This window comes from Dreissena polymorpha, chromosome 14 (genome assembly GCF_020536995.1).
Source record: "Dreissena polymorpha isolate Duluth1 chromosome 14, UMN_Dpol_1.0, whole genome shotgun sequence".
NCBI lineage: Eukaryota > Metazoa > Mollusca > Bivalvia > Myida > Dreissenidae > Dreissena > Dreissena polymorpha.
The window spans coordinates 55,018,240-55,045,237 of record NC_068368.1 but is presented as its reverse complement, the minus strand read 5'-3'; the positions used below and the strand labels follow the sequence as shown (position 1 = coordinate 55,045,237).

Genomic DNA, 26,998 nt, shown 5'->3' with positions numbered 1-26,998 from the left:
AAGCGTTTCATACGGAGGATTTACAAGGTGAATGTTACTTACTAGTTTTGTTTAATCAAATGATAGCCGTAGCAGGATGATTCCCTAGGGCTGTAGTTCTTTTTTTCAGTGGTAAAACCATGAATAATTTCACGGTGGCTGAAAGCGTTACTTAAATAATGGACGAGCTTTAGTGATTTCTTGATGGCATACTTTTATCGGGTAGATTACGTGTAATGTACCGTATATTGTGTTAGCTGGGTTTAAAATATATCAGCATTTTCTACTTTATTTCTTTTGGTATAATGCTCGTCACATAATCTATGGTTAATGTCGCGGCTCGAATCCCAAAATTTAACTTTTTTTTGTGCAAACAAGACTTATAAATTTGTTTTATTTTGTTCGTGAACATTTTATTTATAAAAAACTGATGTTTATTTCTTTTATGTATGTATTATACGGTGCAGTTTTGTCTGCTTTTCATGTAATTTGGACATCATAACGCATAGTTATTCCTGCATAAAATTCATTAAATTTAAAATAATTAAAAACAAAACAACAACAAAAAAAAATATAATTATTTTCCGGTATTCGAACCACAGCCGTTCGTATATAAGCCGATAAACTTCCTTTTTAAACGCACTGTTATTGCAACTGGCAAATCATGTGAAATGTCATTTACATGTGATAAAATGATTATATAACACCATGATCCCCGGGATTCCTTGGGCATGAACGTTATAAAAATAACACATCAGCTACCGTGACAGAAGGCATAATTTGAGCGCTGAGATACAATTGACTGTTCATATATCATTAATACAAAGATGCACGCGCCGCCTTAAAGAATGCTAATTCACGTGGTTATAATATACAGCCTATACTTCAATTGATCGATAGCTCAGTAATGACCAACAGAGGTGCTAACAAATAATTGTAAACTAATCTTCAAACTTAAACATCTCCATGAAGAATAGCAATAATATAAAGATCCAGTTATCAAAACCATCGAACGATCTCCGCAAAGGCTCGAAGTGTTTTGAGAGAGAGAGAACATGACGTCAGCGTGGGAAAATTGTCGCTAATGCCCCGCCTACTTCGAGCCACTATCAATACACAACCCTTAGCGTCATCGCTATGTTTACAAACAATCTCTGTTAACCCCGCCCACCTTTTTACTACTAGCGGAGTCGTTGGCGAACAACGATCATTTCTCCGCCGAGGTTGTAATCGCGTGCATCGATATTAACGAGCAACTGTTGCCACTTGTAAATTGATAACTTAAACATAGAAAATCTTGTTAGTGAAACGGGATTTAAGTGTAGTTTAGCAGACGAGTGACAAGTTTTAGGGTGATTAATTGATAACAGGAGTACTTCGGAGTGTATTGCAGTGTTTTTAGTGCAGTGCGCGTGGACTAAGTACCATTGGATTTTACTTTTTTACTTTGTGAGTATATTTATGTTTTGCCAGTTATTTAAAAAGAGGAAATATGTTTCGCTTTCTAGTAACCTTGACGATGTAGATTTTTACACAAATCTTTGTTAAATTTTCCATGCAACGATGCTTTACACTTAACTTAAGAATGTTGTGTTCTTACTTTTATTCATTATTTTGATATCGAAATGTAATATATTGAATCGTGTCAACATGGGGGTATTTATCCGTAAGGTTGTAATGTTTCATGTCGCTTGGTTTAATGCAGATCACGTCCGCATGGAAGCCCGCAGGTGTTAGCATGCTGACCTCAAAGGAATTGCCAGAGTCGCCGAACCGGAAGTCCGCCTTCCACCCCGTGTCGCCGGTGGTCAAGTCGCCTTCGGAGCGCCTCGGGCCAGACCGGAAACGTGACAGCGGCTACGGATCAGATTTCTCGCCGGCCGCCGGGACCCCTATACAACGGAAATTCACGTTCGACGAACGGGATGTTACAGCCTCGTTAACAAGCGGCTTTGGCGCGATGAATGTTGCCTCGGACGACGAAAAGCTTGAATATGACGAAGTTTTTGTGGAGTCCCGTAATTTTGGTGTCATAGATGAGTGTGATGAATCGGACGATACGGACAAAGAAGTCGAGGAACTATTATCAGATACACCGGATTGTCGCGTATTCTCGAACCCTATAGCGGCGTCGCGTCCAGTGGCGCCGGCACCGTCGCGTGATTCCGACGGTGAGTGCAGCGACAGTGGGATAGAAAACTCAGTGGACTTTAATATAGCATCGCCGTTCTATCACACTCAGTGGTCCCGTTTAGATCGGAAGTCGTGCGGGCGGCCCTTCCGGCCGATACTGAGTCGCAGTGTAGGGACGCAGACCCCTAGCCCCGTCTGTCACATCGTGGAGGAGGCCTTCCGCGTGCCGGAACTAGTTGAAATGACGAGAAACGGAAATAGAGGTAAATTCGACTTTTTTCATTCGTTGATTTATACTTGTCAGGCTTGTAAAAAAATCGTTCATTTAGAGGTTAAATCCACAGATTGATGAAGAAAAGGATAACGGTCGTTAAAAAACTCCACCTCTGCATAAAAAAGGAACGATCTGTTTTAATTAACCATTGATGATAACTTGGCTCGATGAAGCTTTACGTGACGTATTTCGAGTGAAGACAAGCTGTTTAGTACAGAAAATAGCGTTAATAGCTCATGAAGTATTAAATCTATCTCAATATCACTATTTTGCGAAAATTAAACTGAAAATTTCAAAACAAGTGGTTTATAATTGCTGTTTCATGGCATATATTTCTAATTTTAGATAACATTTGTATAATGTAGTTTTTCGAAATGCAATCTTAGTTCAAAGGATATATCAACCTTTTATTCATGTCGTTTTTATTGCTGGTTATAGCTTATTTGTGGTAAAATGCTAAATACAAAACGGCACTGTTAACACATGTTTTATAACTTTGTGATTGCTTTGCAACATTTCAAGGACAACGATCAGCGTACTACACATTGGCTGTCAAATGTTTATCTTTCAATATGCCGTCTGTCCTTGAATCAGTTCAAGTCTTGAATTGCGTCACTCGCCTTGCGCAACTTCGCACTTGAAACGCTATTTGGCTCGTTAAAAAATGTAGGACTATCCATTTATATCTAAAGCGTCGTGAAATGGCGACGGCAGAGATGAAATGCTTGAAGTTACACTGATATTAAATTAATATCCATATAGTCAATATTCACATGAAATAAACCGGTCTAGTAATATGGAACAGAACAGAACAGAATACGTGTAATGCTATGGTGAGCCCAGCTTAGCTTATTGTTACATGGTCAATGAAGGCTAATTTAGCACCTTATAAGAAGTTGCACGTATGAATGATTAGCGAACAGCCTTAAAACACCATGTCCGAGTATTTGCAGTAACAACTGCAGCAGCAATTGTGGGTTTAACAAGTAGTTATTGTTAGTTTAAGCGTATTATTTTAGCTTGATTGTATCGCAATACTAAAACTTAGTTAGACACTCCGTTGTCCGTTTCTTGTGTAGAACCAGTACTTGAGTTTTGAACAGAAGATCTTTTAAACGCCCCAAGTTCTTGCTGTTGATGATGCAGATATAGATTTTGGAAGTGAATTTGTTTGTAGGGGTTTAGCTTTAACTTAATACCATATGAATCTTCAAACGTTCTTTAGTGCAGTAATTATGAGATCATTATAGCAAAATATTAAAGCGGTCAACGAAATATAAGATAAATATAACAGAGAAAAAACAGACTAATTAGCAAATGTTTTGTATGCATATCTGAAAGACTTATTTTAAAAAATCCGAGCACATCACATTTTGATATACACTCCATGTTGACCTTGATATTTCGTTGTTTAAAGTTCGCTGTAGTTTGTAGACTACTATGGGACGAGACCCACAAAAAGTTGTGCGCATGTGGTAACTATTAATGCGCTATTTGGCGCGGCTAACTACGTAATTGGTAATTGGTTGAAAAGTTAAGCGTTCAGCGTATTGTAAAGTGAGGGAGAAATAAGGATAATTGTTGGCTTTCTAGAAGTTTCCATAGTATTACACTCTCTGCCAGGAATAGCGAGCATGATGCACATGAATGATTAACAGGTTCATGAGTCTCGCTCAGGGAAAACGAGGCTTAATGCACGTGCGAAAATGTCGTCACATAATAGTCCGTGCACATGTTTATAAGTACAAGAACGATATACTTTACTAATGAATCACGTAAAGTATTTGACAGACAGTTTTCTCTTTTGAACTTTGAAAAATTCTGAATGATACATTTTAGTCACTTTTGTTCTACACGTATTGTACTAATCAGGTCTTGAATACCACCCACTATATTCTCGCAATTATACAAAATATTAAACTGAAATAACATAATTAGAAATTACATTGTTTGTTTTTTCCGGACATCTTCACAGATTTTCGTTATTTTTGAAAAAAATGACATTTAACACATTAACTTAGAAACTGTTATCTTCGGAATAGTTTTATGTAATCATAGTACCAAGGAAAAAGGAATAACTATTTAATGTGTCTTCTCTGGAATTCGAAACCGGAAACTCTAGAATCAAAAGTTAATATAATACCACTACGCAACGCAGGCTTCCGAATTATGTATAAAGTAAACGCTCTGTCCCTAATACAAGTTTTTGCTTAATTATCGATAAGAAGCCTTATTAACGCTTGATTATTTTCCGGTTGCGAATGATTTAATCCATTAACGAACAGATATTTTTATATTTTCGCTTAGAGTAATATTTTGCTAATTTATGTATAATTTATAAATTCTTTTTTGTAACTATTAATTTTTTCTTAGTACGGTCATTGTACAAAACTCTGAGAGCATGTACCTTTAAATAAATAATAGTTTGTTTTGCCTATGCTATAAGCGCTGCATTTGAACTTTATAAGCCGTAGACGTGCACTTCACGTAGACGACATTATATTATGCAATAAAAACACATTCAGCCGAGTAGTTTAGTAAATGTCGACCAGTTTATTCGCTATAGATTTGCAAATGTTGGCACTTTTCGCCCGTTTCTATATCGCTGATGGTAAATTAAAAATCACCGTCTTATGATTTGCCTTAAAGTCTTTTTTTACAGTGCATACGAACCTAAAATGCGATTTATAGTCAGTGCCGTCTGCTAGCGGCGTCTGAAGGGAATGTTTTGTGTTCTTAAAAATTAAAATTGTGCAAGAAACTTCAAGAGTCGTGTGCAATATCAGGAATAATTGTATCGATGATAAACGTTTGATCTTGCTGATAATGATTATAATGACAAAACTTGATATGGCCTTGATAATGAGGAAATAAAGACACTTTATTATTGTTATTATTGTATATTCGAGAACATAAATGCAATCGTCATGGGCACACAAATTAAAACAAATTAAAATATAATTGTAAAAAATTAAATGATATGTGATGTGCACTTGATGAAACAATAGTCGGAAACATTTGATGTTATTATTTTGAAATAATGATCTCAGATTCAAATTAAAGTGGTCGTTAAAAAGATTACATATCAGTTAATGAATCTTTTTTTCCGAATGAAATATTAATGAGAGTTGTAAATTTGCGCTTGAAAGATGAAGACTTTACTAATGAATGTTATCGCGTAAGTATTCACCTATCTTTATAATCTTTGTTTTACTTTGTACATTTGAGACACAGGACAGACGCTATGGTTAATATCAGACCGAGATCGCTGTGAAACCCCCCCCACAAATTTTCTTGCGAAAAACATAATCTTTAAAACTCGTTGATAAATTCGATTTATATTTCATGATACCATTTGAAAAATGGAACATGACAAACTTTATTCGATTTTAGAAGAGATTCTGATATTATTTTTTAAAAACATCGTGTACGCTTTCGCCAATGGCGACTATTCGTAAAAATCTTGCATTAGGTGGTAGAGCGCTGGGCTTTAAATCAAGGGACCGCCTGTTAGATCCCGGGCAGATAACTTGTGCGGGGATGAGCCATGAAATCCTTACGGTTACCATTCTCCCTTTACCTTTGATTCAAGTAGGACAGTTGTCGATTACTTGCATAGGTGTGTCGCTTAGTACTGGTACCCCAGCTAACATAGGAAAGTATGAGCTGGTACAATGGCCGCCGTGGTATGACTAAAATGCTGTTGAAAGCGGCGAAAGATAAAAAATCAAAGTACTGACAGTACTGGTGTGACGATGCTTTTGAAGAGGATGGATATAAACATCTATTTAAGTCTATCTATATCACCACAATTGTGTATGTTGATACGAACATTTGGGTACGAAAAAAAATTTGGGTACGCACATTTTGGGTACGAAAAAAAATTTGGTACGAAAAAAATTTGCGTACGAAACATTTTTGGTACGAAAAAAAGTTTAGGGGTACGGGGAAGTAGTACCCGTGGGTAACTTGACCCATTGAGCGAAACTGGGAGGCGGGTCACATTCTTGTTCATTAAGTATGGCAATACCATCATGATGATTCTCGAAAGTAGGTTTGAACACATAGCCGGACCATGTGAGCTCAATCGTATGTGCACTTGACTATCCGAGTTCGCCCACGAACATATGGATAAGTTAACTAATAGCGAAATGACCTTATACATGTATATGCTAAAATCTAACAATCGAACGAAATATCAAACGTGGTATGTACACTTAGGTGATTGTGTACTTTCTGTTAGAATATCGTATTCAATATGTAAATTTTAAATGATTGTGCCCGCACTTGAGTTTGTTGCCTTGTTTGAGTCTATACGCGCCTAGGCTGCACCCAGTCTGTGTATTTGTGTTTTTCCAAGGTAATGAGTTACCTCCGCGCTGAGGCTGCATAATGTTGGGACCCGGAGTGTGACCAGCACTCCTACCTAATAAGATTAGATTGACGACAGTTGGGACGAATTTTGAATGATAGCTGCAATTTCCAGCTATTTGTTTTGTACTGAAATACTTTTTAATTTTTTATATGGTCAAATGCTGCGGGGGGGGGGGGAGGGGGTGAGGGGGGGGGATGAGATTATCCGGCAAAAAACACCTGTCCGGAATGGTGACCACAAAACAGACAAAATATAACATTGCGTCGGGAGCGGGAATCGAACCGGTGTCGTTAAGGTGAAAACGCAAACGTCCTTACCCACTGCGCTAGCGGGACGGACAGTTACGCTGAGAAATGTTGTTATATCTATATATAAAATAGCAGTGCAGCGTTTACAATTTGCAGGTTCGAAATTGTTCGCATTCTTTAGTTTTGTGATCACGTAAAAAGTTAATATTACATGTTTTATTCGCAATTTATTTACTAAATCGAGAACAAATATCAAACAAAATAAAGAAAATATATAGTTGTTTCATTGGTCCATAAAAATAAAATGGATGTAAAATTACTAGTTTTAAATTCACGTTCTGATACACTTATTGAATCTGTTTCCCCAGGATATGCTGTTCTATTAATATTTACCTTTATCAACACGAACGACAACTCTGCTAGGAGAATGTTATCAACGAGCAATCTCCTACGCAGTGGCGAATGCCATGCGAAGTAACTGAAAAATCGAGTTATCTCAATCGGACTGGCTCGGTCTTTTACATAGGTTCCCATTGTGAAGATTTTTTTTTACTGGTTATCAAACCTTAGACGACGCTGTTCCAGCATCGTCAAAAACACAAAGAAAACATAAACTTTAGACGGAAATTAAGTGTCCGCTACCTTTAAAGACGTTACGTGACTCTTAAAATTCTACTTATATTTTGGATTATTTGTGGAGAAGTACAACTGTATTTATCAGCGTAACTACTAGAGCGCATTAAAATGTTGGTCAATTCGGTAACTACATAATCGGTAGCAGCCTAAATGTAATTATTTATAAAAAATATGTTTGTGTGTTTCCATAGTAATGTTCCAGTCAATTATCGTCAACAAAGTTAGCTCTTAAGGTCTAGCAATTTCGTGCGCTTATCTCGAAACACCGAAAATTAACCCCATTTATTTATGAAATATGTTAATGATTAATTTCCATTTCTAATTGATATGGAAATATGCAAAGCATTTGTAAGATGTATTGCTACGTCGCAAACAGAGCATGCAATTTATTGCGTTTAAAACTCTTTTGAAAAATCAGGTTTGATTAATGTAATCAGGCATGTTTTTTTAGAATGGAAAACCAACGATAAAGACAATTTGGCTCAATACTTAAAAAAGGTCAAGGTCACATAAATGCAGGTTCGCACTGGCCGACTGTAGATATCTAAATATGACTACTGTCCCGTCCTAGTTTCATACAAGTTCGTTGTTGACTTGATGATTAAATATGACATTAAAATCGGTCACCGGGATTTTCTTATTTTGACCGAGAAATCGGGACATGCGCACTGCGTGCCATGCAGATGCCTTACGCAATTGCGTTATGGTTTCCCGCCAAATTGACCTCGATGATAATGTCGAAGGGATCCAAATGTCAGGATATGTATAGTGGCAAGGCACACGAGTAATCTATCAGTATGAAACACGTTTGTAACTAGTAATAATTGTGATAAAAATCCTGCTTGTAAAGTTAAGAATATATTTGAATAATTTAAGATCATATACTGATAAGTAATCGGTGGAATGAGCATCAATCCAATCGCCCTACGGAACACGTCAATTTGTGACTTAAATAATTTTGAACCAACACACTTGCATACCGGTTTGAACGCAGTTCAATATTACCGTCGACCGGATTATCTTCCCTGGCGAAACATATTTCTCGGCGTTTCTGCCTATCTAGGTTTTGAACTGTTTTGACAAAAAGACAAGTTAATGTTGAAGAAATTTCCCGCCATAGCCCCGAATGAAAACTTTGTTTTGCAAAATTTCGTACTTTCGACGGTCGTGATACGAACTCATTCTGAACTTATATCACGCCTTTCACTTTCTGTTTGATGTACGCACACACACTTAATGGGGCACTTCCGGTATTTTACTAGCATCTTAGACGCGGTGGCCGTGTGCATTGTGTGGTATATCTGCTGTTTGTTCCAAAGTCCATCTTTGCATACCAACGGGAAATGTTATTATAAATAAACAAGATAAATAACACTGTTGACAAAAACATAACTTGAAGTTGATGTCGTCCGCAAAGCATCATCATCATTTGAAATCAATTTTCATCGCATCTTTATTTAAGATTTTTATCTGCGTTTGTACTTGTATAAAGCACTCAGTGGCACTGGCGTTGGATGCTGAAAGAGAGTTCTAAATGCCGAATGAGGACACCACTTATATGATCTGTGTGGTATCATTTATAGCTTTGATTTTAATGTAATTATTTATGAACGTTTATTTTCAACCTTTATTTTCAAAATCAAGATGCACGCCGAATATTTTTAAAAGATATTTCTTGTAAACTGCTATTTTTAATAGTGCATATAATCAATTTACTATGAAGCTTATGAATCGGGAGGCGGAGTTTCGTTGCTGGAAATTTAAGCAAGGATTCAAAGGTCGTAAACACTTTCGATGTTTAGAAATAAATTACCGGAAGAGTGACACACACTTATCTGCACTTTTTGTATCTTCGACGCGGGCACTAATTCTGAACTTCTATCAAACCGTTCATTTTCTGTTTCATTTAAGAAGCCGGTAAGAAACCACTCAACGGGACGCTTCCGGTGTTTTACTAGTTTCTAAGTTGCGGCTGACGTGTGATACAGCAACAGTGTCGTGCATTGTGTTGTATTTCTGCTGTTTGATCCAAAGTCCGTCTATGCACACAAACTTAAAAAAAAAGACAAAAGGTCTTTTCACATATTGGCAACTCTTGCAGTAAAGATCTTCTAAAAAGAAAAAAATGTGAAATAAAAAAAATATGAATTTGTTGCGGAATAATTGTTGGTGGAGAACATTATAGGAGGTGCTGTGATAAAAACATTGATGTCCAGTGTTAAACATTTTAATCAAAAATTGTTACATCCCTTTCAAGCTTGTTTGTGTTTGTATGCATACAAACATTATAAAACAGTTCGATCGATTGAATCACATATGTATCTACTTGAAAAATTGTAAGTTAAATTAAACAAATACACGTATAAAGGAATTACAGAACATTTTTATGGAAATAATTAATAATTTATAGAATTTAATGCAGGACGGTTAAGTGCAATGGTCAACTGAATTCAAGGTCGAAATGACTACGAATAATAAAGCAAGACATTTTTTGTCATTGTATTGTTCGGTTATAGTCTGGAAGTGTTATTAAACGTTCACTGAGTGTCAAGTTAATATTGTTTTTGTATGAACCGGCTGTCGCCGCGTTAATCATGATTCGCTTGTCTCCTTTGATGACAAAGGAAACACCACCACTCAAGTCTGTCAATTTGCCAGTAGTAATTATGTTACGGTGGTTTTATTATCAACTTAATACAGCTAACGCGTTGACATAATGAATGAACGCTCGTTGAAATGAGGTAAGCAAAGACAGTAAGCAGGGTTCGATGTAAATAATCAAACTGGGTATCGATTAATCGTGTGCAGTGTTCAATATTGCTGTCCAATTGCATTTTGCGAAGTGTGATACGCAGTTAACTATGCGTCATCGAGAATCTGGGTTTAAAGGCGCGAGTCGGTAAAATAATAGTCTCCATTTTATAGAACCTATGCCTTACTGATTCTAAAACATGCTTTCGTATGTATAAGCAGATGGCACTTCTATCTTCCTCAATCAAATTAAATATGCAATTAGAACCATGTAAATACACGACAACACCATACACAACAAAAGGTGAACGTCATTATTATATACTCACCTAAGTTCTTTACCTTATCTGTTCACCATTGTTTCTCTAAGATTAATTTTCATATCTCCCAAAACTCATGATATCGAGGTCACCCGGATCAATGAACATCACCAACCATGCATGCACAATCTTACAAAGCATCCCATTTGGTTGAATATCTAATAAGAACAACTTCCGTCACAACATGTATAGCCCCGTAGCCACAATTAGACCCACCTCGTTACCACACGTTACCACACGTAATGCATTGCATTTTTTTCCAATTTACAACCTAAATTGTTTTTTAGGTTATAAACTTAAACAACGCTTATTTTTCTGTTACATTTATTTTCAGGTCAATCAGGGTTACGTCAACGCTTTCAGTCGGAGTGCTTCTCGCCGCTTCCGGATGTCGTTCCGACGTCACGCGACCGCGCGCGCTCACTTCCGGATGTCGAGTCACTCCGCGTGCATCAGACTCAGGAAAAGACCGTGGGCAGTGAGCTCCGAAGGATCAGCGACGACTTCCACATGGCACGCTGCCGGCGTCGGGTAGGTGATTCCATAAAATTTGAAGACGTTGTTATGGTTTCTGAGTTGCATTATTTTGCCTAATGGGTCAAGGTGTGTGCAAGACCAGTTTTTTTTTATTTTTTCTGTGTTTACTTCATGTGGCTATTTAAGCCGCTTGGTGCGAAATGATATTGTGCTATAAAATGGCAAAGGAACCCTTTCTAGAATTTAAAGTTAAGAGAGACAATAACAATAGTAGCTTGCATCTTAAAAAACCCAAAGCACTTTCATTTCAAACGATAACTTCCACCGAAAGTAAATTTGCATTACTATTAACAATACTAGTTCACGCACAATTCATTATGTCGGCAAAGACATCATAAGTCATAATTATTAGAACAACGCCTTTAAGAAGTTGTGCAGACAGACATACCATAATTCTTTCTTTGAGCCGGGAAACAGACGCGGAAAGAGTGTCCGCTCGATGACTCATCGTTGATTTGCAGATGTCATTTCGGCGGCTTTGAAGAAAATAAAACAATATAGACCACTGATCAATTGATTTATAAGGCAAACGGTTAAATAGACGGGAAAAAAACACAACACATTGGAGATAAGGTCATGTAAATATAGATTTATAACACAAGAGTCGAGTTAATGTTTCCGAGGTCGTTAATTACTTATGTAATATTTAAGTATTTATCTTTAACTGGTGAATAGCATGCAACTTTTCTTTTCATGAGCTCAGTACGTTTTGCATGTAATATTTTTATATTTTAAATGTAAATTTATTGAAACATTTAATGACAGAATTAAACTTGTAGCTTTTTGTATCGACGATTTGCGTATTTTACGGAACGCTACCGCAATAGATTACATCCATGCAAATCATGACAATTTATATTTTTCCAATAATTAACTATGAAATTGTAGTTGAGGGCCAGTAAAATTAGAATAATAAGCGTATGATTTTGTCTCGTAAGCGTACATAGTTTTGTTACACAATGTTATTGTAGGGGCTTATTTTGGGTAGGCACCGACTTTTAACCACTTGTAAGAGTCAAACACAGTGCTCCCCGGGGGTCGACTCGAGCCTTATGTGGTTTCAGAACAGGTCGCCCCCTGCGAAGAAATCCTCGGTTGTAAATCAGAGCCCAAAGATTGAGACGTAATTACAAACAAAAGATTAAACGATTATTTCAATAGAAACAAACAAAGCGCACTTTAAATGAGCGGACTTTTCGTAGCGACGAGTTAATAATAACGCAAATGTAATCAGCTGGAAGTTATTGCATTAATTTCTTCAAATATCGCAATGAGTTTTCCCGCAGATAGCAAACAGCGAGCCCGTCCAATATTTCGAATGTCGCCACTTCAGGCGCGCCTCGCTTTGTTCGTGCGTCACGTGCAAACACGATGACTCAGAGACTTGCGGAATATGAAATCAATCGGTTGGCGAATGACAGGGGAATTCTTTTTATAACTAAATAGACTATTATTATACAGTAAGCGGTAACTTAATATCGTTAAACGCGCAAGAGCGGAAAATGAAAATATATATTTAATTGAATAATGTACTGGGTTTCAACTTTTGATTTATGTATTTCGCAAGAGAAACTATTGATAATTCATGCTTAAGTTGACACGCGGATATTGTTAGGCTTATGTTATAACGCCTCGATTCAATATGTTTTTCTTGTTATTAAATTTAAAAAACCCCAACAAAAGCAACATCATAAAGACTATTTATAATGAATGCTGGTTAAGTGGAAATGATGATGATAACGATGGTCATTATGATTATTCTGATGGTTATGTAAATTTTGATGTCGTATTGCGATGGTGATGATTGTGGTGATCATGATGATGATGATAATGATAATGGTGGTGGTGGTGGTGATTATGATGATGATGATAATGATGACAATAATGATGATTATTATTATGATGATTATGATAATGGTGATGGTGGTGATCACTGTACGTTAGATTATATTTTACACATTCACTGTTTTCAGCTAGTTCTACTAACTATTAAAACTCATTTCTTATAAGACTTACGTTGATTTTTACGCATTTCAGAACCAAGGCTACTGGGCGTCACTGCGGCGTTACGTCTCCAGCAGTCCGATATTTCGTCACATCCGGCCCGATGATTCATGACGTCTTAATCAATTTAATCCGGTCTTCTTATGCGCTTCAAAGCGACACTACGCAGCGTGCGTCAAGTGATGACGTCATTATGTGACGCAATCGTAGGACGTCATAGTTACGTTGAAAAGGCTACTTTGTAGCGTCGCGTCCACACATGTTGACATCAGGGACGAGATTGACTTGGCCGTTTTGCAGACGACAATGACGATATATTTAACGTCAGATTTTTTAACAACTTTGCTTATGTTCCGTCTAAAGCCGACATGTTATGTTAACATGAAGTATTATAATCGCGCTTGTTTGATATTAGTTGTGTTTTTGTACTATTTTGAGACGTACGTGTTTGGCGACCAATCATGATGGAATATGACATTTCAAAGAATTAATTATCACGAACATGTTAAATTGTTTATATTAAGACGAGTTCTTGGTACAATACTACTCATGAGAACTTTTTGATTGGTTTCGGACCAATATTTTACATTTAAAGCATAATATTACAAAGTTGTCAATATATTTTTTACATAAAAATGCTGTGGCCAGATTATGTTATCGATATTTTGCTTTCGAGTGACAAAACCAAATAGTGTGTAAAAATAAAATAAGAAAAACAATAATAGATGAATAAAACATATTTTTCATTAATTTGATTAAAAACTGCATTTGAATTTTCTTGTAGTTATCTTTGATTGCTTTGCCATTCGTAATATGCGGAGAAAGCAAACACAAATTTGAATTGGGGCTGCCTATTTAAAACCTCCTTACCTAGTCAACAGTCCATTGAGCTCCTGGTTTAAATCGTCTGTATTATCAATGTATCATACAAGTAGCTTAGAAAGCAAACCCGTCAAGGTTTTGTGCTGTTATAAAGTTTTCAATTGATCTCATTGTTAAGTGCCCTTCTGTTAGAAGGAAAATAAGTTTGTGTACATGTGCTTTTTACTTTTAAATTATTTTTGCTCATATGTATGTATACTTTTTCTGTCATTATTTTTTTATTTATGGATAATTTTGCAATTTCGATGCCAGTTTTTTTTTAAGGTAAATGAACATAAAAAAATAACTATAACCATTGTTTGTGTGCTCTGACACTTTAGATTCAATTGAATGTATAATTTAAATGAACACTTAATAACTAACCATATCGTATGCATCTTAATACAAAATATATGTAGAATACTTCTTTTTTTGGTTTTCCAAATTGAAACTGAACTAGCGCAATATAAGAACATGTTAATTACTAGTACCTGTAAGTCGCCTGTTGTTGGACGAAGTGAAGTTACATGTTTATTAAGTTAAGCAATCTGACATTGGAAGATGTCATTTTTGTCATTTAAATTCCTTTTCTCAACTTGATATTAATTTGATTTTTTTCTTGTAGAGTTTAGATTTTACAAATTTTGTGTTCATAAGCTTTTTTTTAATTTTTTGCATAATCTCGGGCAAGTTTGGTGCATTTCTTATGTAGTTGCTCGCATTGTCTATGTTTGGTGCTCAATTTCAATGCTAATCGCTCCATAAAATCTTTACGTCTGTTATCACAATCAAACACTGTTAATTGAATATTAAATAATTATTTAGTTTCCACTTATTCTATATTGTCCTGACGGTTTTTGTGAAAATTACATAACTGCTTGTAGTTAAGTCATGCAAACTGAATGCAATAAGGATCGACAATAACAAGAACAAGCAGCGCTAGATGCAAGGAAATGTTACACAGGTGTTTATTATGTAGGCAGAAACAGATGGATGTAGACATCATTTCAAATGGAGCTGACATTTGTTTTTTATTTTGCAACACATTTACAAGAGTGAATTATTTTGCCAGAATAAACACTTTTTTGTATTTTTTTTGCTGTATTTGAGTTAATGTTGATGGACGATTCGTAGAAGCAGGCTTAATTAACATTACACAAAGTGCTTTTTGTAAAATCCATTTGCATAATGTTTTTTTTTTCAATCACTGTATTTTACATGTATGTGCAATGAATGTATTTTGATGACAGTATTCTGTTTCTTGTACAAAGTTAGGTTTGTAATATAAAATATTTCTTTTGTTAAGCGTATTTCCTAAATTAAAATGATGATTAAATCAACTCGGGGATAAATGTTGTACTTTTTGAAAAATAAATAAAAGCGATTTAAAAAAATAAAAGAGCTGTAATAAACTGTATCCGTGTGATGTTATTTATTTTTAACTGTGGTAGTTTATATGAGCCATTCCACGAAATAACATATGAACATCGCTCTCGAGAAACGGGACTTAGTGCATGCGTTTAAATGCACTGCCCGCACAGGCTTATCAAGAATAACACGCTCCTATTTTATGTTATTTTTCGTTGGAAGGAAGTCTATTCTTATGGAAAAGCCAGTTTAGGCGTTAAGTGTCGTACCTGACTAGCCGTCTAGTACTTTACAGGCTAATCTTGAACGGCCCTTTACGCACATGCTTTAAACCCCGTTTTCCCAGTTTCCCAGTGCGAGGCTCGTATATTAGTAGCATGACGTACGGCTGTCGTTAGTTATGACATCAGTGGTGACTTTGGGGAAATTCTAAGTTTGTAAGAGTGGTGCACGTAGCGATGTTGTTGTCAACGCATCGTTAAAGAAGACGCCAATCAGTCAAACACGCACCATTCAAGATGGAAGCAATACGTGGTATTGAATATATGAAATTAAAACAAATAATTATAAATCAGTTTGTATTGTACAAATTCTCATATAGATGATAAACAAAGTGAAACCTCCGCTGCATCAATGTGACGGTACTTTGATTGCAAGGATTTTAAGACGCATCATCACTCGCATGAAAAGTTTATTCACACATCAAGCGTCACCAGCGAGGAACGATTCATGCAGAGAAAACGGGATCAAACCTTCTTGCGTCGCACAAACCTTGCACTAGGCTCCAATAAGCCTCGCCGATAGGTCACCTCAACAAGCCGCTAGCGAAGCGAATAATGCTATGCTTCGATGACTTCTAACCTGCAAGATAAAGAAAATTCGATTTCGAAATACATCTACTTTCTTTTAGATCCTGTCTACTTGTGATATCAGTCTAAACACGAATGTCTCGGGCAATCATGTTTAACAGCTAAAATGTGTCCAATACATACGATACGTCAAGATCGCAAGTTTGCAAGTTTAATTTCTAACGCAACTGTGCACATTTATAAACGTAACAATAAAATGTCATACTTGGCAAAGATACGAATCTGACATTAAACATTAACAAATAAAATTAAGCTTGAAAATGTACAGCAATATCTTATGCAGGTTCGTTAACACAATTGAACAAAGAGAACCGTTTCAGAACTAAAGCGTTTTTTTTCACATCAGCGAAAATTCAACAAAACACCGAGTTAATTAACATCGATGGGCGTCTACATTTACAAAGAAAGTATGATGTTCGTTTGCACGCAAAAGCCGAGGATTACGCTTCCATTAATGTGCAACACCTGTAGCAGACGATTTTTCTCTGACCTGAACTGCACTTCGGTATGTTTTGTCCGCTATTAACCTCCAATAAACACTCACATGTCTCCTAAATTTAACTAATTAGACGATGTGGCGGAAGGTCGCCATTAAAGCAGATAAAAAGTGGAAACTTAAGCGTGCTTAGAAAACATAATGTTACCGTTTTCGGTGCAAAATGGAGATGGGCACACGCTACGATGGAATTTGTTGTATCCATTAGCTAGTTAATTAGACTGATAATTATATGTTTAACAGAAATCCATCTAAAAATATATGGTTTATTCAATTTGTATACTAGATTCACCACATTTACTGTTCCACAGAAGTAGGTTATATATTTTTAGATCGGTGGATACTAAATATTCAAACGCATTTAGTACATTTATAAAAAATAAATTGAGCATTCTCCGTTCGATTATTATTTTTTATTTCAAGCTTTTCTGGTTATGGAACATTTTTATAACGATTAAGCTCGATACCGGCCGTCGTCAGTAAGTTCCGCAGTAAGTTCCGTCATTTGACATAGTCAATGCACAAGTCACGTGTCAACTTATCGTATATCACTTGGTTAATCCAACATCCCTTTATCCTGCAGTAAAAATTGAGCACAAAACCTTGCGTGATTTAAAAGCGGTCAGCGGGGCTCATGACCAGACTGCACAATTGCGCAGGCTAAGCTGGAGTTATGCTGGTCGCATATGAAGTAAGACCCTATTTTGCATGACGCGGGTCATTTAAAGCGGGTATATACGATATTGTCAAATATTTATTAATTAATATAAAATGTGTAAAAAACTTATTATACATATATTTCAATATAAACTAAAAAAAAGTTAAGAAGAACATGTGTCGAAAAATGCTAAAGAAGCCAGATATTTAATTCTGAAATCGAAAAAGGCTGTACAGCCGAATTCGCCAGCATGTATATCATGCATGTACGATGTGAATCTAAATTAAGTTTAACGGTTCATTTGAAATTCTTGCAGCGATATCGATTAATACGACACACGAACACTTACTAAAAAGACGAATGCATCGGTTATTGTAGGAAAATATTACGAATTATCTTCGTCACAATCGGCTCGGGGCGCTAATTTGTATTTGCTGCATTTTATGAAATTCGTCTTAAATGTATCATTTTTCTTGCATATTGTGTGTTATTATAACATATTTGTATCAATTTATTACAATTCAACACATAAAAATCGTATAATCTCGCTTTAATGGAGATTTTAGTAATGTATATTCTTCGGATTCGCACAAATGTTGAGCAATGGATCTGTTCAAGTCTATGTATATAAACAAAATGGAATCTACTTTCATTATGCAATATTCAAAACTGTCAAAATTTATACGAACTGTATAATGGCTTATCAAGTGTTCACACGTTTAATGATGTGAGCAAAAATGCTCATTATCATACATAAGTTTTCAATGCGGATCTTCAATCTGTAAGCTACAGTTTCGCAAGCAGTATTCCTTTATTAAAAACAAGTTTTCGTCAATTTCAAACAATATCAAAAAAGGAGTGTCTTCTTCAAAAAGCTAACATGAACTCTTGTGTCCAGAAAAACACACTACATGCAACATAGAAATAAAGCGACGCGTAAACATTAAAAGTCGTATTTTTCCAACAAACTTTTTATGTCTGTTCTCATTGACCGCATATAACACTTCCATTAGCTTTGCAACACCTGTACCAGACGTGTTTGGTCTGACCTTTACTGCACTCCGGTGTATTTTCCCGCCATTAACCCACAATTAAATCGAAAAAGTCTTCTTAATGTAACTTATTAGACGATAAAGCGGGAGGTCGCCAATAGAGCGGCAATTAACTGGAAACATTAGACAAAACAAAGCGTGGTCGATATTTAATAACATAATGTTTCCATTTTCCGCGTAGGAGAATGGAGAAGAAAACACGCTACGTTGCAGTTTGTTTTTCATATAGCTATTTTATTATGATGAAAATATAATATTAAAAAGTACTGTGGAGGAAAATAAACGGTGCATACAATTCGAGTAGTGATCCCAATAGAAATATATTGTTCCAATGATATTAATCATATTCATTTGATTTACTGAAATTAAAGATTAAGACGTATTCATGATATATGCTGCTACGAATCCGTTCAAAATCATTTATATATACAATGAAAGGAATTTTTGACATTTCCAGAACCGTATATTGTTTTATCAAGTGTTAACAAAATGACTTGTTTCAGTTAAAGTTCCCAAATCAAAACGTTTCAATACATGCACAATAAAATAAGCAAAAATGAACCAGAAAACATGAAGGTCAACAGATGCAGATATCATCATGTACTATATTTGCAGTGCGTGGGTTGAAACGGTAATTGACCTTGTTACATGTTGTATCCTAAATACACAAATCTTATTTGACAAAAAAAAAAACATTAAAAATTAAAGGTAAAGTAAAAAAACACATGAACAATTTTAACATTTTTACAAATAAAAACGCGTATTCGTTACAATCGCGTCACAACGTACAAATAAAGTAAATCAGCGAGTTAATTAACATGGACATTCGTGTATTTCCAATAAACCTATTTTGATGATTTGCGCACAGAGAGATCAGATAATAATTTCATAAACTTGCAACACCTGCAGCAGACCTTTACTGCATGTTACCGACATTAACTGACATTAAGCGAAAATAACGATATTGTAGAAGGTCGCAAAAGTGGTAACTTTAGACAAATAAAAGCGTTTTCGATATTAAATAATATAGTGTTACCGTTCTCCAGAAACATTATGATGAGAAAACGATGAAAATTGCTGGCTCAAATGGCTAATTATTTATAGTGTTAAATGGAACTTATAAATATTACACCATTTAACTTTCTTTACCAATTTTATTTCTTTGATAAACCTATGAAGAATGCGATCTTGTTGTTATCAGATATTACGGAGGAATATATGATTGGGTCAAAAACAACATAAGCACGCGGATCACATTTCCACATATTTTTTATGATGACTAGATAATAGACGAAATTAACTATGCATCAATCATCCTTCCTATTCATACACACCCACAAAGTACGGAGTAAAACAACTTGGAGAGAAAAGGAACAAAAAATTCATTGAAAGTCTGAAACTACTTGGCCATTTACGTCAGTTTATCAGTTTGACCATTTGATAAGTGGAGCACAAAAATGTGCAGGCGCGGCTACATGATTTAGGTTTAAGGACCCGGCTATTTATTAATTCCCAATCGTTGAAAATCTTAACTCTGTAAAAACAAAATTATAGCATACAAATTATCAGTTCAAATTACGTTACAAAGACATACAACTGATAGAGTTCTTTTTGAAAATACAAAGTCAACACGGACCATACTGCCTTATTAACCCATTTATGCCTAGCGTCCTGAAAAAAGGACATTGCAAACAGCGTAGACCCAGATGAGACGCCGCATAATGCGGCGTCTCATCTGGGTCTGCGCTGTTTGCTCAAATGAATTTCTTTATGAAATATTCTAAATATAGACATAAATATACTTGACACCCCTAATTTTGGAAATAAATTGATCCAATTTAAAAGGATAGGATAGTCCACTGGGCATAAATGGGTTAACTGTTCACAAGATTACTAATTTGAACAAACGTTTTCACAAAAAACGGATACACGAAAACAGTTTAAAGTTTGCTATATAGTGCAGTAGGCTTTATATTGTCAAATCGGATTTTGTAAGTTACAATGTCGCAACATTTCGTATTTGACAAAGGCAATACATCTAATTTAAGTGTTATATAAATTTGCAACCAGCCATACGCATCTTGTCCTTAAAATACGCATTTCTTGCAATCGTTTCACAAAGCACAACTACAATATATGTAAAACAACAACAGCTAGTTAAATAACACGGAAATCCGTGTATTCCTTATAAAGTTCCGATGATCGTCTGTACGCAGTGGCCTCGGAGTACAATTCCGTCAGCTTAGCAGCATCTGTAGCACACCACATTCGTATGTCCTCTTCCGCCGTTAACCCACATTTATCACCGACAATGTTTTCTTGATGTTACTTATTAGCCGATATTGTAGAAGATTGCCAATAGAACAGAAATTAAGTGCAAGCATTCATTTAAATAAACAGTGCTTGATATAACATAATACTACCGTTTTACGTGCAAAAGAAATGGATTTGAAAGTGCGCTACGGATGCGATTACTTGGATCAGATATTTACAAATAATTATGACGTTAATATAATGAATAGTAATACTAACTTGAAAATAAATGGTACATGCATTGCTCTAAGAATAAGGAATGGGCTGTTCCAAGGGGGTCAAAGAATAATTTGGATATGTAGGTTATTAATGTCATCATCATCATTATCACCATCACCACCACCACCACCACCACCACCACCACCACCACCACCACCACCACCACCACCACCACCACCACCACCACCACCACCACCACCACCACCACCACCACCACCACCACCACCACCACCACCACCACCACCATCATCATCATCATCATCATCATCATCACCACCATCACCACCATTATCACCACCATCATCATCATCATCATCATCCTCATCATATCGTCATAATCATCATCATCATCATCATCATCATCATCAACACCATCATCATCAACACCACCATCATCATCATCATCATCATCATCATCATTATCATCATCATCATCATCATCGTCATCGTCATCGTCGTCATCGTCATCATCATCATCATCGTCAACATCATCATCATCATCATGAGACAAAATAAACTTGTATATTTTAAACTCCACGTATTATGTACTTCATGCCAGAACAAATGAACATTTTGTGCCTCAAAAAGAACAACACATTTTACAAGCTCTCAAAGCTCATACAGGGTTAACAATTTCAATAGTGAAAACTTTAATTATTAGATCACCAAACCTTAAATGCGTTTTTCTGATCTCATAAAAGGAGAATTGAGAACAATCGATTCACACGAGACAATTACATAATCAAATCATTTAAGCTTGAAATTACAGAAGAAATGCTATCATTTTTCACGGAGTCGCACGTGAACAACTAATATTGAATATATTAAATTCCCTATGCAGAAGATTAGAATAAAAGGCTCTATACGGAAATTTTATTTCTAAAGAGGCGTGACTTACATTCTGAGATCGTTTTCCCGTTGGATCTGAGCTATGAAATGAGATGTTTTATCTTCATTTGAAGTCACATTCCTTGTTGTATAATTCAATCACTTTTAAATCATCATATGTTCTTGTGACTGTTAATGGCGTTTATTTCCGTTTACAGAACACATTAAATTACTTCCTTGTTCGAAAACTCTGCTTGAACGGAATTTTCTATAATTAAATTGCGTATGTTCGTCAATATCACTGTTGCATACAATAACATAGGAAAAAAAACGTTCATTACGTACTTAATTTCCTCGATAGGTTACATATTTGCATACATAATTAGACACATTTAGTTCGGAATTTTGATTTTGTATAGATTGTTAAGGCTTCATTTTTGCATGCATATTAACGTTCCTCTTTAAAATGGGACATTACATTATGATCTGTTCTCTCTGCGGTCATTTCCCACACGTTTCTTTTCAAAGCAAAACAGTCGTTGCGATTAATCGAACATTGCATGTCACCTGATACGCTTAGCCTTGTTTTAAGACAAACGGCATATGGCAGCAAAATGCACGACTCTCTTAGAACCCCCCCCCCCCCGCTCAGTTCCGGGCCCAAACCCCGGGGATCCTACAAAGGGGTTGGGTAATGATCTTAAAATATTAGTGACGGTTCTTAACAAATTTCACGCAAGATAGTTAAACCGATTGCCGCACCATTTCCAAAGGCCTTTGTGTGTTAGAAAATAGAAATATCCTTACGTCAGACTGGACATTGAATTACCGTCAACAAATGTCAGATAACTCATCGGAAATGACGCTTACATAAGCATCCCAGGAAACTTGAATTTCAAATATTATAATATTTATAGACGTCAAAAAAAAAAGAAATTCCACAGGCCCTTCTTGTATATGATTTTATTATAAAATATTTAAACAATCATGTTTTGCTCTCTTAAAAACGTGCGAAATTAATTAATTCGAAATAATCAAACACGATTTTACAGTTAACTTAAATCGCAAGATATCGCAATCCTAATGAACATACATATTAACAAATGTTCAAATTAACTGGACATATATAAAGATTACTATTATTCCAATAATACTGTTGTTATATCTTGTATATTTTGAGTACGCTACTCTACTCGAGAAGTCATCAAATAAATGACGATAAATACATATATCGTCTGAAAAGCTAATCGGCTTTTCTCCCGGCTGTTCGTCATCATAAAAAACATAAAATACTTCTTCAGAGACAAGTTATTAGCATACTTAAGACCGTTTCAAGACTTCGGCATCCCTTCTGAAAATACACGTTTATTGTGTTTACTCCACGTGGTCCCATCAAGTAATTTTTATTTAATTTTCAAACAACAACGCCGACAGGACGTGAAATATGGAAGGACCAGGTGCCAATGAGGCAAACCATGCGCGCCGAGAGAAGCATCAGTCATCGAACAGGTATTCATCTTTTTTTCTTTATATTTAACGATGTAAGCGTTTCTTTATTTTAGGTTACATTCCACTAAACAAATTGTGGTTAAACGATTAGAGACGCGCACTTGGAAATAAGACGTTTGCTTGTAAATATTCGGTACATTTTATATACGTAGATTTTAAAATCAACAGCTTGATATAGCAAAATGACATTCTTTTCTTCATCTGGTTCCTGTTAATTTTATTCACGAGGTCTGCTTTTCTTAAATGTTACTCTTTCTCGGAATTATTTTGTAAATGCACGTCCAAAAAGTAACTTCAGTAATACAATGATAAGATGGATAAATACAATTAAAACAATAAAAATACTTTAATAGTTTTCACAACAGTCTATTTAGTTACAATCAAGTTTCTATTTAACATAATTATATTACGGTAATTTAAAAGCATTGCAAAATGTCGTTACACTTACTGTATAAAAAGTGGATTTCTTTCCATTGTAGTCGGAGCAGTCTGGTCACCCTATCTTATTCTTTGACAACGAAAATAAACGAAGTCTCAACGGAAAATTACGGACAATAAACCGACCGTGTTGACTTACACAACGCATAAAGTAACACATTATAAATTAAATCTTCTTTTAGCGACCTCTCGTTTGAAAATACAGACAGTAAGCTTTTTAATACAATGAATAAACACAATGTCTAACCACAGCAAACTATTTGTGTTGCATGCATTAAATATAGATCGCGGTCATGGAACTGGCATGAATCGTCAAGTCATTTGTTGTCATACAAATTAAGTATTGCATGTAAGCCCTTTTTCAACATTGAATCACAGAAAGCTGTAGGCCCTATGTTTTGTTGCTAATTTTTCCGTTAAACGTATCTTTTTTAACACCGAGCAGTGACTCAGCTAATTTGATAACAATGCAAGACCTAAGTCAGTAGAACTTAAACGTCTCAACCCCAACAGCTTCCGATTAAATTTCGAACCGTGTTATATCGATCATTTGCGCGCCTGTAGACGACCCGGGTTGCCGACGGGCGCCGTCGTCGGGTGGGGGGGGGGGGGGGGAGATGAGAACTGCCGACAATCTTCGAACGACATGGCACCTCACCTGTTAACCGTAATCCGAATTTCCGCAAACAATAGCAATGAAAAGATCGCGCTCAGATCAGCAGACACGATAAACTATCAACATAAATATAGGGTAGATCTGATCCTTGTCAAAATGTGCTTATCCAGACAGGTCGGTTATACAAAACATGCATTTGGAAGCAGTTTGTATTTCGTGGGGATTAGTCATACCCTCGGTGAGTAAACCGCACGCAGACTCGTTAAGTTAGCTCCGGGAGACAAAAGCCTGGTAGCCGCGCCAAATTCTGTTCGCATGAGTTATTGACATGATTCGTGATTTCTTTGACACCATTATCACCTTGATTATACGTGCACAATTATTATCAAGTGCAAACCAACAATATAAGATATTTGCATTTTCGCCTGTACATTAGTATTGAAATCGTTGACAATGGACTGGATAATTCAAGCATTGGCTTCTAAAAAAATGTAACAATATCACCGCCACGACATCATCGTCATCATCATCATTATTACCACCACCACCACCGCCACCACCACCACAACCACCACCACAACCACCACCACCACCACCACCACCACCACCACCACCACCACCACCACCACCACCACCACCACCACCACCACCACCACCACCACCACCACCACCACCACCACCACCACCACCACTACCACCACCACCACCACCACCACCACCACCACCACCACGACCACCACCACCACCACCACCACCACCATCATCACCATCATCACCATCATCATCATCATCATCATCATCATCATCATCATCATCATCATCATCATCATCATCATCCTTTTCATCTTTATATCTGCAATAATTTTAATAATCTTTTAAATATTGCATTTTGTAGAATGATTATTATTATCATTTATAATGTCGCAATGAATGCTTATTGTATAATATTTTCATAATATTAATAATCTCTGGCGAGACATAGAAAAAACATACATTGTTGATACGTTTCATGGGGTTGCCTCTTCTTGAATGTACATTATATCACTTATTAGAAACAAAGCCATTACGAAAAATGCCACCATCGTCGAAATTATCTCCATCATCGCCATCATCATTAGTAGATCCTGAACGGTGCCTATCACATCGGTCGGTCTGTTCAACTGATGTATTTATGACGGTTTTATAGCGACAACCAAACATGCGTGTCTCATAATTTATCAAGAATAGATGGCTCTTCAAGACCACCCACACACACTCGCATGGAGGCCGAACTTTACCCCCTTCCCTTCCTCTTCACATACGACATTTATCAGGTCTTTTTGCAGTTCGGAAGCGAAACAGCTATACTGCGTATAATTGGTTTTATTAGAACTTTTAATTCCTTGACTATAAATAAAACGCCAGCAATATTATTGAGGGTAAAGGGAGCTTTAGATTTAATGCTATCCCTTAATAAAATAGCAAAAATAACACAAAAAATGACGCATGAAAGGAAATGCGCTCCGCAGGTAATACAATTATTTAAAAAAACGTTACTGAATTGATATTAAAAATTGTTCAAGCATTTTTACAAAGGTACTAAACATACAAAACAAACTACAAATGCAATTCCTGAAACTCACAGTATGTGTAGAGGGTAGGGTTACATTAGCCGAACATTAGTGTTTTTTAATTTCCTGTTGCATATGTTTTTGTGTACATCTTTGAATTTAATAGGTGGTCATCTCGTGCATGAATGTGACGACACGAGTTCTGCCTCATAATCCTTCTTTCGTTCACTTCTTTCACCCGACACATCAAAAGTTTGGGGCGGCTTTAAACCACTACTGCAAAATCTCGAGTAACATATTTCATTCTGGTTCTTATATGCATGCGTTTTGGGGATTACAACTAGTATGCGCAGGAAACCCCATTTCTCTGATATGGTGAAACACTACCAAACGCAATGGGTACTTGGAACCGAAAGCGAACCCTGTACGGTTCGTCTCGGAGAGAAGCAAAATTTAATATGCCAAATACTGCGCTACAGTCCAGCAGTCGCAAATGGGGTTGACGCAGAGCTGTCGGTCTATAAATCTCTACAGTAAAACATGAAAATCGGCAACTTCCGTTCCGTATCGAAACAAGGGGCTATCACGCTTGTCGAATATTATTTTGGGAAACTCTGTTTAATCCATCGCATCAGTAAGTTGAAGGCAGTATGCCGCTCCGGATCGAAAGAAGGGGCTATTAATTTTCTTTGTCATAGTTTTGAACGACTTATCTTCGACTGCATCACTGCTGTCAACTCGAGGACCGGAACACCGCTGCTGTTGCATTTTCAAAGTTCATTATTCATGTGATCGAAAATTACTCCAGATACTCCGGACCAAGATTTCTATGCTGATGCCGGAAATGACATTGAGGAGAAAATTCCTACAAAAAAAACCTAAAAAGCGTATATTGTCATATAAATCAACATATTGAAACAGTTATTAACGCTTATTGGCGTCAATCTACGTTACCAATTAGGGT

General features: G+C 36.1%; 1 protein-coding gene across 1 annotated transcript; it reads left to right on the top strand.

Moving 5' to 3' along the window:
• Positions 1-1,176: 1,176 nt before the first annotated feature.
• LOC127858289 (uncharacterized) lies at positions 1,177-15,535 on the top strand. Its single transcript, XM_052395282.1, has 4 exons — positions 1,177-1,428; positions 1,685-2,375; positions 11,051-11,247; positions 13,291-15,535. Exons 2-4 carry the CDS (start codon positions 1,718-1,720, stop codon positions 13,369-13,371), a joined length of 936 nt encoding a protein of 311 aa, XP_052251242.1. The 5' UTR covers positions 1,177-1,428; positions 1,685-1,717; the 3' UTR covers positions 13,372-15,535.
• The last annotated feature ends 11,463 nt before the right edge of the window (positions 15,536-26,998 follow it).